General features: G+C 41.8%; 1 protein-coding gene across 2 annotated transcripts in view; it reads left to right on the top strand.

Annotated features, from left to right (window-relative positions):
- Positions 1–17,537, top strand: part of LOC143023167 (neuroguidin-A-like) — a 68,367-nt gene that overhangs the window by 25,379 nt on the left and 25,451 nt on the right. For both annotated transcript variants that reach the window (XM_076181687.1, XM_076181688.1), the window contains one exon: positions 9,005–9,173. In XM_076181687.1, coding sequence (XP_076037802.1) covers positions 9,005–9,173 — 169 coding nt within the window. The remainder of the gene's footprint in view (positions 1–9,004; positions 9,174–17,537) is intronic.

The raw sequence follows: 17,537 nt of genomic DNA, 5'->3' as shown, positions 1-17,537 counted from the left end.
AGCTTTCTTCTATCACTTACTCTCCCGAACTCTGTCACCAACTTCCTCAATCCCTCCTCCAATCCTGCCACAAGTGCAGTGTCGTCTGCAAATAACAGCTGGCTCACCTCCCACTTTTCTCCATTTTCTTTAACCATCTCCAATCCCTGAACCACTACCCTTGGATGCAAAAAGAAAAAGGCATAGAATATAAGTGCTCGGGTGCATCTAATGACTATGAAAGTTATGTATCAATACAGAGAGTTTTAAAAAAGACAATAAAAAAGAAAACTACAATACGAAATGAGCACGGGTATAGTGTTGTGTGAATAGCTGTAGTTTGCAATGTTTGTGAGTGCGTGTATACCTTGTGGTCCAATGTGTTTTAGGTGGATGTTGCTTATGTTATCAGGGCTACAGGGAGATGAGTGCTTGAGATTATGTATTATGAGTTTTGTCTGACTGTCTATGAAGGGTGTATAGTCTGAGTCTGTGGGGAAGTTTTTCTTACGTTGAATGGTGCGTCGGTCGTCAGGGTGAGAAGTGAGATGGCTAGTCTGTGCAAAATGACGTATGAGTGCGTTTGCTTGTTGTCTGTTAGAGGGTAGATTATCTGTTGTTGTGATTATTGCTGCGTGATAGCGTGTAGTGTTACTGTTGGATAGTGTAATGCTGTTGAGTGTTTTGTACAATTTGCTGGTGTTTTGTGATCAAGTGTATTGATAAAGTTTTGCCAATTTTGTGTTTTTTGTTCATGTATTTTATTAGCAATCATAGTGTTTAGTGTTTGTATTTGGTCTGCTATGTTTTGAGGGATAGGTGTGGGGGTATCGTGTTTAAGTGTGTCACGTTGTCTGATGAGGCCTTGGATTTCTGGTGTGAAGTTGGGGTTGTGTGATTTTCTGTTGCCTCTAGGGATGTATCTCTTGTCTGCATTTTGTATGATTGTATTAAAAGTGTTAAGTGTAGTTGGGAAGGCTTATGTGAGGATCTTGATTGAGAGGATTAGGAGAGGAAGAGAGGGAGTAATTGGTGAGGAACAGTGTGGATTTAGGACGGGTAGAGGTTGTGTAGATCAGATTTTTGTGGTAAGACAGAAATGTGGATTTAGGATGGGTAGAGGTTGTGTAGATCAGATTTTTGTGGTAAGACAGAAATGTGAGAAAACTATAGGAAAGGGGAAGGATGTTTTTTGGGCTTTTATGGATCTGGAAAAGGCTTACGATAGGGTAGAGAGAAAGGCACTGTAGGAGGTTATGCAGATATACGGGATAGGAGGAAAGCTTCTAGGAGCTGTCAAGAGTTTTTATGAGAGTAATAGAGCTTGTGTCAGGATTAGAAATGGAGAGAGTGAGTGGTTCGAGGTAAAGGTGGGACTTCGTCAAGGATGCGTTATGTCGCCCTGGCTGTTGAACTTATTCATGGATGGGGTAGTGCGAGAGGTAAATGCAAGGGTAGTGGGTCAGGGATTGGAGATGGTTAAAGAAAATGGAGAAAAGTGGGAGGTGAGCCAGCTGTTATTTGTGGACGACACTGCACTTGTGGCAGGATCGGAGGAGGGACTGAGGAAGTTGATGACAGAGTTTGGGAGAGTAAGTGATAGAAGAAAGCTAAAGATAAATGTGGGTAAAAGTAAGGTGATGAGATGTACAAGGGGTGAAAGTGGCAGTAGACTGGAAGTGAGTATTAAGGGAGAGCGACTGGAGGAAGTGGATAGTTTTAGATATTTGGGTGCAAATGTGACAGGAAAAGGTGGAGTGAAGGTGGAGGTAGACTGTAGATTGAGAGAAGCGAGTAAATGCCTTGGTGGATTGAAAAGTGTAATGAGGAATAGACATTTGGGAATGGATGCTAAGAGGAGACTGTATGAAGGAGTGATTGTGCCAGGGGTGGAAAGGGAGTTGGGAGATAGGGTTGATGAAAGAGTATTGGGATGGTTTGGACACATGGAAGGAATGAGTGAAGAAAGACTAGTAAAAGAGGTATGGAAGGCAGATGTGGAGGGAGTGAACATGAGGGGACGTCCTAGGATGAGGTGGATGGATGGGGTGAAGGGGGCTTTGGGGAAGAGGGGAATGTCTGTTGAGGAAGGACGGGAGAGGACAGAAGACAGGAGTGAATGGAGAATGGTTGTATATGGATGATGTTGTGATGCATGAGGTGGAATGGGCAGGGTGATGGGGGTGAGGTAGTATGTGTGAGCAAAATTTGATGCAGCCCGAAGGGATTTCTCCCCGTCTTCTTTTATGCATGGGGGGACGGAGAGGGGGGGTTGCCGATTTAATGAAGCGGCCTTGCTGTGGATGTGCTGTGTCTTGCGACACTGCTTCTGACCCAGGGCAGTGGACAAGGTGCAGGGATGACCCTTCATCCAGGAGGTGCTAAGATAAGAGGGAGGGTGGAGGGGTGTGGAGTGTATTCAGGGATGGAATGGGTGGGAATGATTTTATGCTTTTTCCTTTTTGGCTACCTTGGTATATGTATGTATGTACAAAAAATAAATACTTACGCCATCAATGCTACTTCCTGATGGGGAAGCCCTTGGCCTTAACCCCTTCCATACGGTGCCGCATACGTAGGCAGCATGAGGAGCAAGTGGATACGCGAGGCTGCCATATCGGCGTCTTGATTATATTTATTGTAGTTGCCCCTGCGTAATGACATACTCTCTAAACTGTCTTCATCACATTTTCTATGGTTATCAAGATTCACGGGTGAAAGAGAGAACGATCGATATAAGCGGTGACTATATTTTATGATGCGAGTATTATTACGACACATCGTACGTCTGGCAGCTAATGCTGCCCGCAAGATTTTGGCCCGTACTGAAGAGGTTAATGACCTGCAGGAGTCTCTTGAGGATAGAATCAGTCAAATTCTGAGAGTGGGAAGCAGGACTTTTTTCCCACACCTTCCAGATGGCCTCAAGCTTGGGAATCGTAAATGTGTCCTCCTGACGAAGGCATGCCTTCATCATTCCCCATAAGTTTTCTATGTGTGAAATATCGGGTGACTGACCAGGTCAATCCTCTGTATAGTTGACCTTAACAGTCTGGCCCTTAGGGAGTATTATAAGGTTCCCCAAGCCACCATAGCCAAGGGCACCCCGGACCATAAGATAGGGCGGGTGCTTAATGCTCGTCACCGTCAAGCGTGGGTCACATGCTGATGCAATAGGAGACTTCCACACTTTTGTTCCCTTGATCTCACTTATACAAAAGGTCACTTGGTCGGTCCAAAGGACCTTACACCACTGAACAAGGTCCCAGTCTTTATGATCTTTGGCAAATTGGACACAGCAGTGCCTTTGTTTCGCAGTGATGAGGGGCTTTACATGTGCTTTCACTTTCAAGTAATTCAACCTCTTCTGAATATTTTCTTGAATTGTCCTGATGAAGATATCACCAAGAAGCTTAGGGTTCTTTTCCTTCAATTCCATTGCAGTTGTAGAAGTGTTAAGGTCCAACAACGCCTTTGGCGAAATCTTCAGGGGCTTGCCCCCAGCATGTTTGTGGAGGGGCACAGTATCAACCCCTCTGGCCACACACCATTTTATCAGAAGTTGGGGGACAGTACACTCAGTTACACCTATTGCCTTGGCTATTTCTCAATTATTCTTCCCACTTTGTATAGTTCAATCACAATGTTATCACACTGCAATTTCCAGGCATCACACCAAGGGCAGGGCACACCCCAAAAGTCGGTGAACACCATGAGGAAAAATGAAGAAACTTGGTAACAACACAGAAAAAAAAAAAACGCTTCCACTGAAGGACAATCACACACTGACCGGCTTTGTATCATGTGGCTATTGTGTGGGTGGATGTTTGAAGGTTGCCAGTTAGTCATTTTCTCACACACTGTTTTTGTGAACGAGATATTACATAGGTCTCAAAAATGCAGACCGTTATGCATACTCAAAAAGTTTGCAAAACAGTCCTTGCTAACTGTATAGTGCCTCGCACTAACACTCCCTGGACAAGAACATAATATATCTCTCATGGACTTGTGGACTTGTCTAAGTACTGCTGCCAATTACATGAAGGCCACAAGTTTTCTACAAGAGAGACCAGATCACAAAACAAACACTCCTGAGCAAACTACCAAATTATTTTATATACCAAAGTGCCAGAAATCAACCCAGCAAGGAAATCACTTCCAAGACACAAGTAGCCCTTGTTCAGGTCATCACTCTGTACTAGGGCAGTATCAACAAAGAATCAGCCTGGTAACAAACACCAGTTTCCCTAGATGTAATCACTACACACTTACAAAATACACTAGCTTACATCATCTTACATATACCAAGGCTTTTCCCCCTTACAAGGGAGGTAGCCAAAAAGGAAAAGGCATAAAATCATTCCCACCCATTCCATCCCTGAATACACTCCACACCCCTCCACCCTCCCTCTTATCTTAGCACCTCCTGGATGATGGGTCATCCCTGCACCTTGCCCACTGCCCTGGGTCAGAAGCAGTGTCGCAAGACACAGCACATCCACAGCAAGGCCGCTTCATTAAATCGGTGTCCCCCCTCTCCGTCCCCCCATGCATAAAAGGTGAAGACGGGGAGAAATCCCTTTGGGCTGCATCAAATTTTGCTCATACATACTACCTCACCCCCCATCCCCCCACCCATTCCACCTCATGCATCACAACATCATCCATATACAACCATTCTCCATTCACCCCTGTCTTCTGTCCTCTCCTGTCCTTCCTCAACAGACATTCCCCTCTTCCCCAAAGCCCCCTTCACCCCATCCATCCACCTCATCCTAGGACGTCCCCTCATGTTCACTCCCTCCACATCTGCCTTCCATACCTCTTTTACTAGTCTTTCTTCACTCATTCTTTCCATGTGTCCAAACCATCCTAATACTCTTTCATCAACCCTATCTCCCAACTCCCTTTCAACCCCTGTTCTTCTCCTCACCTCCTCATTTCTCACTCTATCTAGCCTAGTAACCCCCATCATACTTCTCAAGACACCTCATCTCAAACACATTTAAACTCCTCTCTTCCTCTCTTATGTTCCATGTTTCTGCCTCATACAGTGCTGTTGGCACAATCACTCCTTCATACAGTCTCCTCATAGCATCCATTCCCAAATGTCTATTCCTCATTACACTTTTTAATCCAAGGCATTTACTCGCTTCTCTCAATCTACATTCTACCTCCACCTTCACTCCACCTTTTCCTGTCACATTTGCACCCAAGTATCTAAAACTATCCACTTCCTCCAGTCGCTCTCCCTTAATGCTCACTTCCAGTCTACTGCCACTTTCACCCCTTGTACATCTCATCACCTTGCTTTTACCCACATTTATCTTTAGCATTCTTCTATCACATACTCTCCCAAACTCTGTCACCAACTTCCTCAATCCCTCCTCCGATCCTGCCACAAGCGCAGTGTCGTCAGCAAACAACAGCTGGCTCACCTCCCACTTTTCTCCATTTTCTTTAACCATCTCCAATCCCTGACCCACTACCCTTGCATTTACCTCTCGCACTACCCCATCCATATATAAGTTGTAAAGCCAGGGTGACATAACGCATCCTTGACGAAGTCCCACCTTGTAAAGTGGAACTATACAGGCACTCCTCCAGTCCTCGGGCACTCTACCCTCTCTCCAGCAAACATTAAATAACCTCACCAACCAGTCCACCATCACTGTACCTCCTTTTTTTTAGACATTCTGCATGGCATCCATCCAGACCAGGTGCCTTACTTGCTTTCATCATCTTAACAGCTGCCTTCACCTCATCCTTCCTTATTTCTCCTCCATTTTCCTCACTCATCACGGTCATTTTCTTAGCATTTCCCACTGGAACTATCTTTCCCTGCCTATCCTCCTTCACATTTAGCAACTCCCTAAAATATTCTGCCCATCTACCCCTTACTACCTTCTCTTCCATTATCATCTCTCCATCTGCACCTTTTACCTTTTCTTCTCTACTTGATTCGCCTCCTCTTCCTCTCTTAATTTCTTCTATCACATACTCTCCCAAACTCTGTCACCAACTTCCTCAGTCCCTCCTCTGATCCTGCCACAAGCGCAGTGTCGTCAGCAAACAACAGCTGGCTCACCTCCCACTTTTCTCCATTTTCTTTAACCATCTCCAATCCCTGACCCACTACCCTTGCATTTACCTCTCGCACTACCCCATCCATGTATAAATTGGACAGCCAGGGTGACATAACGCATCCTTGACGAAGTCCCACCTTTACCTCGAACCACTCACTCTCTCCATTTCTAATCCTGACACAAGCTCTACTACTCTCATAAAAACTCTTGACAGCTCCTAGAAGCTTTCCTCCTATCCCATATATCTGCATAACCTCCCACAGTGCCTTTCTGTCTACCCTATCATAAGCCTTTTCCAGATCCATAAAAGCCCAAAAAACATCCTTCCCCTTTCCTATAGCTTTCTCACATATTTGTCTTACCACAAAGATCTGATCTACACAACCTCTACCCGTCCTAAATCCACATTGTTCCTCACCAATTACTCCCTCTGTTCCTCTCCTAATTCTCTCAATCAAGATCCTCCCATAAGCCTTCCCAACTACACTTAACAAGCTAATCCCTTTGAAACTACTACATTCACACTTGTCCCCTTTTCCCTTGTAAAGTGGAACTATACAGGCACTCCTCCAGTCCTCCGGCACTCTACCCTCTCACCAGCAAACATTAAATAACCTCACCAACCAGTCCACCATCACTGTACCTCCTTTTTTTAGACATTCCACATGGCATCCATCCAGACCAGGTGCCTTACTTGCTTTCATCATCTTAACAGCTGCCTTCACCTCATCCTTCCTTATTTCTCCTCCATTTTCCTCACTCATCACGGTCATTTTCTTAGCATTTCCCACTGGAACTATCTTTCCCTGCCTATCCTCCTTCACATTTAGCAACTCCCTAAAATATTCTGCCCATCTTCCCCTTACTACCTTCTCTTCCATTATCATCTCTCCATCTGCACCTTTTACCTTTTCTTCTCTACTTGATTCGCCTCCTCTTCCTCTCTTAATTTCTTTCCAAAACATCGTTTTATTACTTTCAAAATTTTCTGTCATACTCTTACCCCACTTCACATCTCTCCTCTTTGCCTCCTTTACCTTTTGCTTTACTTCTCTTTTCTTTTCTTTGTACCTCTCATATGACTCCCTCGTCCTATTTTGTAACCAATCTGTGAAAGCTCGCTTCTTCTCTTCTACAACCTTCTTTGTTTCCTCATCCCACCATTCACTACCCTTCCTTCTATTTCCTCCTGTCCTTCTTGTTCCACACACCATCCTTGCACACTTTGTGACTCCCTCCTTGAACCATCCCCATTCCTCCTCCACACCTAGCTCTACTCTATCCTTCACTCCCTCCCACTCCTTCAGCTTCTTCTTGTACTCCTTTTCCTTTTCATTTAAAGAGTTCACTCTAAGCACCTCCCTACCTTTTGTCCCTTTCCTCTTTCTCCATCTATCCTCCACTCTCAACTTACCTTCCACCAAAAAATGATCTGATATTCCCCCACCCTCTCCCCTTAGCACATGTACATCCTTAACTCTTCCTATCATAGTCCTATTTACCACTACATAATCCATCAACGCTCTGTCTACCACCCTTCCATCCACCACCCTCTCCCATGTGTACTTATGCTTGACTTTCTTCCGAAACACTGTATTTGCTATCATCAACTCTCTAGACACATTTCCACCATCAACTCTCCACTACGATTCTTTCCTGGAACTCCACATTTCCCAACCACTCCATCATTTCCTACCCTAGCATTAAGGTCTCCCAGTACTATTTCATTGACATTTCTCCCTAAATCCTCTATGCACTCATTTAAATCTATCCAAAAGGCCTCCCTTTCTTTCACACTCTTCTCACTGCCAGCCCCATATGCACTTACAAAGACCCACATCTCCTTTCCCAATTTCACTTTCATCCACATTATCCTTGAGGAAACCTCCTTCCACTCCACTACCCGTTTACCTATCCCTTCACTTACTAGAATAGCCACCCATTCCCTCCCTCACCCTCTCTTCACTCCTGATAACCTCCCACTTACACTCCCAAATTTACACTCGCCCTTCCCTTTCAACTTAGTTTCACTCAATGCCAACACATCCATCTTTCTTCTCACAAACATACTGTCTATCTCTTCCCTTCTACTCTCATCTGCACCATATCCACGCACATTAAAAGACCCAAACCTTAGGGCACTGGTCGGAAAACTCCTAGACCCTCTTATGCCTTTACTTTTTCGTTTAGGAATGTCCCCTGTGGGGCTACAAGGAGAAGGATACCTAGTCCCACTCCCCGTCCCTTTCTTCTCACCTCTTACGATCCAAGTGGAAATACTTGGTGGCAGTATTCTTTTCCCCCACCACGGAATTCCCCCACAGCAGAAAATGAATACTCAGAGAAATGGTACAGGACAGCAGCAAGGGGTTGGGGGACAGCATAACGGAGGGACAGTCGTAGTACAAAAGTGTCATCATTTCTCTATGAAGAGTTTTCCTCTATCATAGACAAAATGATGTGTGGCTCTGGTCCGTAGGTAGCCCCATATAGACCCTAAAGTATCAACTGCATGCTACTTTGCCACAATAACAAGCAGCCAATACCCCAGACTCTCAATTATTCCAGACATCGTAAAGCTTCTGCTATGAATGACTTGTGGGCTGAACTAGTGGTCATGGCCAGTTTCATGGGGAGCTTTGATTTCCTGTAAGAGAGAACTGGGGCAATGGGTTGATTGGTTCTGGGTGATTCCTTGCTATTTTATGTATCTCTGTAGAAGTTATCACCTACAGATGCTGCTTGAGGGGCTGTAGGAGCAACTCCCTCAGTAGTGAAGGGGGGTTATGATATGTATATGTATATATGGTGATTACTTGCAGTCCTGTTTGTTGATATCTGTTTTGTTTGTTAAGAATTGTACTTTTTATGTATCAGTGTATTGAATCTAAAATCATTGTGGTGGTGTTGACAGTAACTATCTGGTCTTTTATGTGCAGGCTGCTTCTTCAGAAGTGCAGAATGACAAGGACTCTACTAGGCTAACTGGTGACTTGGACAACATTGTCTCATCATCAGATGATGAGGAAGGTGATACTGAACCTATAAGAAGCAGACGAGGGGAAGACAGAATTTATAGAGCCCCCAAGATTAGTCAAGTTCATTACCGTAAGTTTTAGACAGTTGTCATTAGAATGTAACATTGGTTTTCATTGTTTTTAACCTCTTCAATAATGTAAACATTTTAGTTTATAACCTAGATTTTATCTGTTTGATGATAATGCCCTTCACATCAGTCTTAACCCACAGTGTGGGATGTGTAAGCTATGTTTCTTGTGTGACCAATAAGGTAGAATCCAGTTATTGAAATAAGTATAGTTGGTACAATGGAAAAAGAAAAAGATTAAAAAATATTAAGTGAACCAATGAAGAGAGGTCTGGACATAAGTAAGGTGGAATCACCAAGAGGTGTCATCCACCAAAAAACATGTTTAATTGACACTCCAAGGATAAACCAAACGGGGAGAACAACAGTTTTTCAGGTTTTCAAAGAAATCCAGGAGAAATAGGTAAAAACTTAGATATAGAGAAGTTATAGTAATGCATTAAGAAATTGTGAAGTAGACAAATTATTGGAAGAAATCATAGATTTGAAATTGGACTACTGAGCTATACTTAGGGAATTGATTACCTTGTGTAAGAGTAACGAGCAAACGATTAGAAAGTTCAGTGACCTAAAGAGCGAAATTGATATCCTCAAAAGAGAAAACGAAAGAATGAAAAATGAGGACAAAAATAAAAATGAAGAACTGAAAAAGGAGGTCAAAGAGCAATTACAGGTAGTGACCGGAAAGGTGGAAGAGTCAATTAAAGAAACAGACCTCATTGAAATAAAAAATCAATGGAAACAAGAACAGGAAAATAGAAAAATATCTTTTAGAGAAATAGTACAAAAGCAGATGGAGGAAAATACAAAAGAAACAGTTATGAAAGTACATACATACATATACCAAGGCTTTTTCCCCCTTACAAGGGAGGTAGCCAAAAAGGAAAAGGCATAAAATCATTCCCACCCATTCCATCCCTGAATACACTCCACACCCCTCCACCCTCCCTCCCTCCCATCTTAGCACCTCCTGGATGATGGGTCATCCCTGCAGCTTGTCCACTGCCCTGGGTCAGAGGCAGTGTTGCAAGGCACAGCACATCCACAGCAAGGCAGCTTCATTAAATTGGTGACCCCCTGTCTATATCAATCAGCGAATATTATACCGCACTAATATCACAATGTAAATAGTTCACGTCCACTGCCTGGTGGTGGGAACTATGCCGTGACGTCATGGCGTCAGTGTGGCAAAGGTAATAGATGATATGTACAACAGCATCCTAGCCTGAATTGTCCTAACTAGGTCATCTATCATACATAGTCCCTATGCTCCGTTACACATGGGATTAAGTGTCTCCTATCCTGACATGTGTTTACAATGTATGTGTGTCGTATGCCTATGGGTGTCTATCATGATCGTGCCATATGCACGGGGATATGAAATACCCAGACCTGGACACATGTGCCACAACTCTAGCCTAGTAACCCCCATCATACTTCTCAGACACCTCATCTCAAACACATTCAAACTCCTTCTTTCTTCCTCTCTTATGTTCCATGTTTCTACCCCATACAGTGCTGTTGGCACAATCACTCCTTCATACAGTCTCCTCATAGCATCCATTCCCAAATGTCTATTCCTCATTACACTTTTTAATCCACCAAAGCATTTACCCGCTTCTCTCAATCAAAATTCTATCTCCACCTCCACACCACCTTTTCCTGCCACATTTGCATCCAAGTATCTAAAACTATCCACTTCCTCCAGTCGCTCTCCCTTAATGCTTACTTCTAGTCTGCTGCCACTTTCACCCCTTGTACATCTCATCACCTTACTTTTACCCACATTTATCTTCAGCTTTCTTTCATACACTCTCCTAAACTCTGTCACCAACTTCCTCAATCCCTCCTCTAATCCTGCCATAAGTGCAGTGTCGTCCGCAAACAACAGCTGGCTCACCTCCCACTTTTCTCCATTTTCTTTAATCATCTCCAATCCCTGACCCACCACCCATGCATTTACCTCTTGCACCACCCATCCATGTACAAGTTGAACAGCCAGGGCAACATAACACATCCCTGACGAAGTCCCACCTTTACCTCGAACCACTCACTCTCTCCATTTCTAATCCTGACACATGCTCTACTACTCTCGTAAAAACTCTTGACAGCTCCCAGAAGCTTTCCTCCTATCCCATATATCCGCAAAACCTCCCACAGTGCCTTCCTGTCTACCCTGTCATAAACCTTTTCCAGATCCATAAAAGCCCAAAAACCATCCTTCTCCTTTCCTATAGCTTTCTCACATATCTGTCTTACCACAAAAATCTGATCTACTCAACCTCTACCCGTCCTAAATCCACACTGTTCCTCACCAATTACTTCCTCTGTTCCTTTCCTAATCCTCTCAATCAAGATCCTCCCATAAGCCTTCCCAACTACACTTAACAAGCTATGAAAGCTACACTTAATAAGCTATGAAAGTAATTAAAGAAAAGGAAAATTGGGTGAGAGATACAGTTGACAAGGGTAAGTGCGTTGTGGTTCATGGTATCCAGGAAAAACATGATATGTATAGATACCAGAGAGAAAAGGAGGAAAAGGAAATAGGTAAGGAAATTTTGAAAGAAATACTGGATGAAGGTCAAATTTTTTATAAAAAAAATTGACGAAATTCACAGGATAGGCAAATATTCAAAAGAAAAACAACATAGACCTCTGAAAATACGACTAAGAACTCAAATGATAGCCGAGGAGGTATTATTGAAAGTGGTCAAATTAGCAAACAGTGAGAAATTTAAACATATATGGATAAAAAAGGAAATGAATGATGAGGAAAAAGAGAAAGACAAGACTCAGAATTGAAGCAAATGATGGAAATGAGAAAAGAACAGACGGAAAAAAACAATTTTTTTTTTTTTTTTTTGAGTACTGGACTTGAGACTGAAAAAATGGTATATCAAAAATATGGAAACTTAAATAAAAAAAGAGAAGAAAATACAAAACTAAAAGTGGCATGCACAAATATCGATGGTATGATCTCTGGAATTAATGAGCTAAATGACTAGAAATAGAGAAACCTGACATTATGGGAATTGTGGAGACAAAACTGAAAGGACCTCTATCAACAAGTATAGTGGGACAAGGTCTATACAACCACTGGGTGAAAAATAGAACAGACAAGCAGGGAGGTGTCATGATATTGACCAAAAAAGGTTTAAATGTGACAAAGATGAATGAAGGCAAAGATAATGTGGAATTAATTATAGTTAAAATTGTAAACAAAAAAATGAAAAACAGAAAATTTGTAGCAGTGTATGTGCCACCAAAAACACAGGCTTGGTCTGATAATGATCATTCTAAATTACTGGAAGACAATGAATGTGCTAAATGAGTTACTGAAAGAGGGTGGTAACAGAGTAATCATGGGCAATTTTAATGCAAAGGATATGATTTGGGAAGAAATGATAGTAAAAGGGGGAGAAGAAGTTTGGAGCAACATTCTACTGGATATGACCATTGAATACACGTTAACCACTTCCATACGGTGATGCCTACGTAGGCGTCATGAGGAGCAAGTGGGTACGCAATGATGCTGACGTTGGCGTCTTGATTATATTTATTGTAGTCTGTTACGAATCTCGCTCACATAGATTTAGTAAAGGAAAATGAGTTCTTTGGGATAACTCAAATAGAAATTACAAAGCTGTCAGACTCGTAACACATAGTAAGAGTGATGGGTGACTGAGTTCCCAAGACCCCATGTCTTTGGGTAACTTAAAAGAAATTTCAAGGCCGCCACTTGATTTTGTATTATCATAAAAATCAAGAAAAATGAAACGCACAGATAACGTTTAACATTAAAGTTAATAGGATTACATGAAGGATTACAATCACTGAACATTCAAGTGAGTAAATAAGTTTACATTCAAATGAGTAAATAAGTTTCAAAACAGAAGATTCCCGCTCACTAGCTTTTAACGGGGGTGAAAGAAAATTAATTAGATAATTAATACTTTACCAACGAAAACACTGTCTAGGTTACTTCCATAGACGTCTCACACCACTACATGAAACACTAGCTGAGTTAATTATCTTACGACTAATACAGGGGGAGTACAGAGGACTTACTTCATCATTACTGGAAGGATTATGGTATTGGAAACACTTGTAACAGCTAAGTACTGAGTTCACATTATACAAAAGGCTGAATTAAATAGTACTTAAGCTAACATCATAGTGTAATGACTCAACATACAAATCCAGAACGCTATCGGTCAAATGTCCAAGCTCACTAGAGCCTGGGTGTTGCCTTACAATACAACATTTGTCTTGGAAGACGCACTAGTATTTTTCAGGGTATTTTTTTTTAGGAAAAAAGTGCGTCTTGTAAGCCGTAAAATATGGTAATCAAGATGCTGATGTCGGCATCATCGAGTACCCACTTGCTCCTCATGCCGCCTACGTAGGCGTCACCATATGGAAGTGGTTAATATATGGTGTGGCCCTATAAATATACACAATCATGGCAGCTGCTCAAACTGTACATTCTAAACCTCCACCACTACCTGATCCTCCTCCTAAACCCCCCAATCCCTCTCCTAATATTGCTAATCCTAATGTTGATGATATTGACTTGATAAAAGTAAAACCTCCAGTTGATAACTCTGGCTTGAAAAAGGACTTCGGTAGCGATACTAAGACTTCATTGACAGATAATTCTGTAGCCCAGAAACTTACAATTGGAATGGATTCTGAAGTGACGAAATCATCTTTAGATACTCAGAAACCTATAAATAGCTCAAGTATTGATCCTAATAGTCATAGAGTCTTACATTTAAAATATGTCTCTCTTGATAAGAGTTATATTGACTTACACGAAGAGTTCTGTAAATTTTGACCAATTAAAAATATCAGGGTTAAACTGACTTACAACTTTAAAGCTTGGCTAGTCTGGATTTTGTTTCTTTCTAATCAAGATGCAGCTGCTGCTTGCTTGGATTATAATAATTCCAAAGAAAATGAATCTTCGGCCCAACTTGTTGCTAGAGTGCCACCTAACCTGGATATCTTTTATCCAGAAAACCTGATAGAGGAAAGGAAGGAAAGTGTGCAGAGGCCTCCCAATCCAGCTAAATGGCTTATTATCACTCTTGCAAAGGAACGTGCTAACTTGTTCGAGTTTAGAAGATTCTTAAAGAGTCACCTTGGCTCTGGTAATTTGACTAACTCACAGGTATCACGATTTGGAAGAAATTCCTCCTTAATTCTTGTAAAGTCTTATGAACAAGCTGCCATGTTGCTTAACTTGAGACAGAAATCAGACATTAAGAAAGTTAAACCCCATTATACCTTTAGTTATGCCAAAGGGGTAATTTTTAACAGAGATCTCTGACTTTGAGGAAGAAATATTAGAAATGTGCCCAACTAATGTTTGGAAGGTTGTTAAAATCCCTCATTCTTCTATGATTATCCTAACTTTTTCTGGTGAAGATCTACCTCATTATGTAGAAATAGAAAAAGAGATTGTTCATGTGAAGCAGTTTAACCCCTTCCATACGGTGCCGCACACGTAGGCGTCATGAGGAGCAAGTGGATTCGCGACGCTGCCATATCGGCGTCTTGATTATATTTATTGTAGTCGCTCCTGTGTTTTTACATTCTCCCAAATGCGCCCTGAATCCCATTCTCTGTGGTTTTCAAAATTCGCGGGTGAAAGAGAGAACGATCGATATAAGCGGCGACTATATTTTATGATGCGAATATTATTACGTTACGTCATACGGCTGGCATTGGCTGCTGCCCGCGAGATTTAAGTCCTGTACTGAAGTGGTTAAGCCCCATCCCCTTCAGTGCTTTAACTGCTATGGTTTTGGCCATCCTTCTCGCTGATGTACAAGGGACAAACTGTGTTGGATATGTGCTCAGTGTGAACATGGGGATTGTTCGTGCCCAACAGCTTGTATAAATTGTAAAGAAGAGCATAATGCCAGGGATAAGAACTGCGTAATTTATAAGAAGGAACAGGAAACGCTACTAAAAGCCCATGCAGAACATATAAGTGTAGGACATGCTAAAAGACTACTAACTAATTCCAAAAGATACAGTGATGTTATTAAAACAAATAGTAAAGTGGATCAGCCAACTGTAGAACCAAATAGAAATAAAAATGCCAATATAAATTCTTCTGTTAACACTGGACCCAAGCCTCAGTGTAAAAATGTTACTATCAAATCTAATCGTCTTTCTTCTCAACTTGGAATTTCTAATACTTCTCAATCCTCCTCTGCGGAGGTTTCCTCACCCCTTGTTGAAGGGGTGTCTCCTGCCCCATCTGGAGGGGCACCTAAGGTTTCTATTGTTGAAACCTCATAGGCTTCTTCCAATGAAGCCTCCTCTCATGCAATCTCTCTTCCAGACTTGGGGGGACTACCCAGTAGAGGGATTGCTGACTAGTGTGCCTCACTAAGTAGAGGTGCACAGAAGCAATGAGGATCAACCAACTCTAGAATTTAATAGAAAAATAGTAATACGAATTCTTCTGTTAATGCTGAACCCAAGCCTCAGCGTGAAAAAGTCATTATTAGACCTAATCGTTCTCCACAACTTAGAAATTTTAGTACTCCTCAATCCTCCTCTGTGGAAGTTCTTTCTTCCCCTGTTGAGGGAATGTCTCCTGCCCCATCTGGAGGGGCACCTAAGGTCTCCATTGCTGAAACCTCATAGGGTTTCTTCAATAAAGCCTCCTCTCAGACAATCTCTCTCCCAAACTTGGGGGCTTCCCAGTAAAGGGACCACTGACTGGTGTGCCTCACTCGGTTGAGGTACACAGAAGCAAAGCTATGGAGTCTGAAGCTGTGCGCAGTAAAAGAGTCCACAGCTCACCCTCATCTCCAACTTCTTCTCCATATCTTGATATGCAATCTAAGAAAGAAACTAATAATTCAGACTCTACATCAACATCTGTTGGACCATTGTCAGAGAGGAGGATGCCACCCGTGAAAGCAAAGAAATTAGAAAAGAACCCATCTTGTAAATCCTCTCTATCCCAACCTTCTCTTCCCAGACTAGGAGACCCAAAAAAGAAAAAGAAAACAGTATAATGTTTATAATTCAATGGAATATTCAAGTTTTAATTCTCATTGAGAGCAGGTTCAGATTCTCTTTAAAGAACATGATGTGTGCTATTTGTCTCCAAGAGACCATGCTTGGCGAGTTATCCCCTAATGTTGGACTTAAATATAAATTTTACAGATCTCCTATGATTGGGGGTCGTGCTCATGGAGGTACTGGTGTCATTGTAAACAAGTCTGTAAACCACAGAAGTGTCCACCTACATTCAGTGTTGCAGGCTTGTGCAATACAAATTTTTACCACTAAATGGATCACTTTATGTTATTTGTATTTGGAACCTAAACTGGAAAATCGACTTCTAGACATATACAACCACTCCTCGTTTAACGACGACAATTGGGACCAGCGCGCCGTCGTTAACCGAATTGGTCGTTAAGCGAAAGTGTATACATATACGTACATGTACTGTATGTACAATGTCCAGCAATACATGTATCTTTATTTTCGTGTATTTCCCTCTTTTATACAGTGCATTAAAGCTTTATTTACTGTTTATTTATGGTGGTTATGTTCCTGAAATTACCGTACATGACCAAATCCGCGTATGCTGACATTCCATATTGAATACCGGGGTATTTTTTTAATTTCGACCATGGGCGCAATATAGCAATAGAAAATTAATTATTAATTTTGTAAATTAAAATGTATCAACGTAATATGCAATTTTGTGGGCAGAAATGAAAGTAAAAAATACCATGCTACAAGAAAATATGCTAATGAACGAAGTCGGTAGCATAGGCTCGGGACGCCATCTTGTCGTCTGCCAACGTCTCTCACGACGACGACAACGAGGATGAGCCGGATGACATTTAATTTGCAGGTAATGATTTATCAAACACAGGCTAGGTTAGTTTAGTTTAGGTTAGGCGAATTTATCATCCTTTCATTTCCTCGACATCGGCATCTATCATAACAAACATGGTGTACCATTTGTCCGACATGACTTTGTTACTTATGAAATTTGTTTTAGCACCTTTTTTTTATTTTCCCTCACAAAATTGCATATTACGTTGATACATTATAATTTACAAAATTAATAATTAATTTTCTATTGCTATATTGTGCCCTTGGTCGAAACTAAAAATTTACCACTACCGGTATATATTGTACCCCAAGTAGTTTTTGCAGCTTGCAGGATGGTAATGTAGACCTAAGCTTCAGAACACTTTACCTCACAGCTAATATCCACCGTACAAGTTCAATTATAACATCATACAAATTTGCCTCAGCCAACTTAATTATCGTACACGACGTAGTAACTTTGGGAGATTTACGTTAAACGTCTGTCATAA

The sequence above is a fragment of the Oratosquilla oratoria genome, unplaced genomic scaffold (assembly GCF_046742065.1).
Source record: "Oratosquilla oratoria isolate Oo_2021 unplaced genomic scaffold, ASM4674206v1 SCAFFOLD45, whole genome shotgun sequence".
Lineage (NCBI taxonomy): Eukaryota > Metazoa > Arthropoda > Malacostraca > Stomatopoda > Squillidae > Oratosquilla > Oratosquilla oratoria.
Note: the sequence above shows the minus strand (reverse complement) of the source record. Positions and strands in the feature narration are given on the sequence as shown.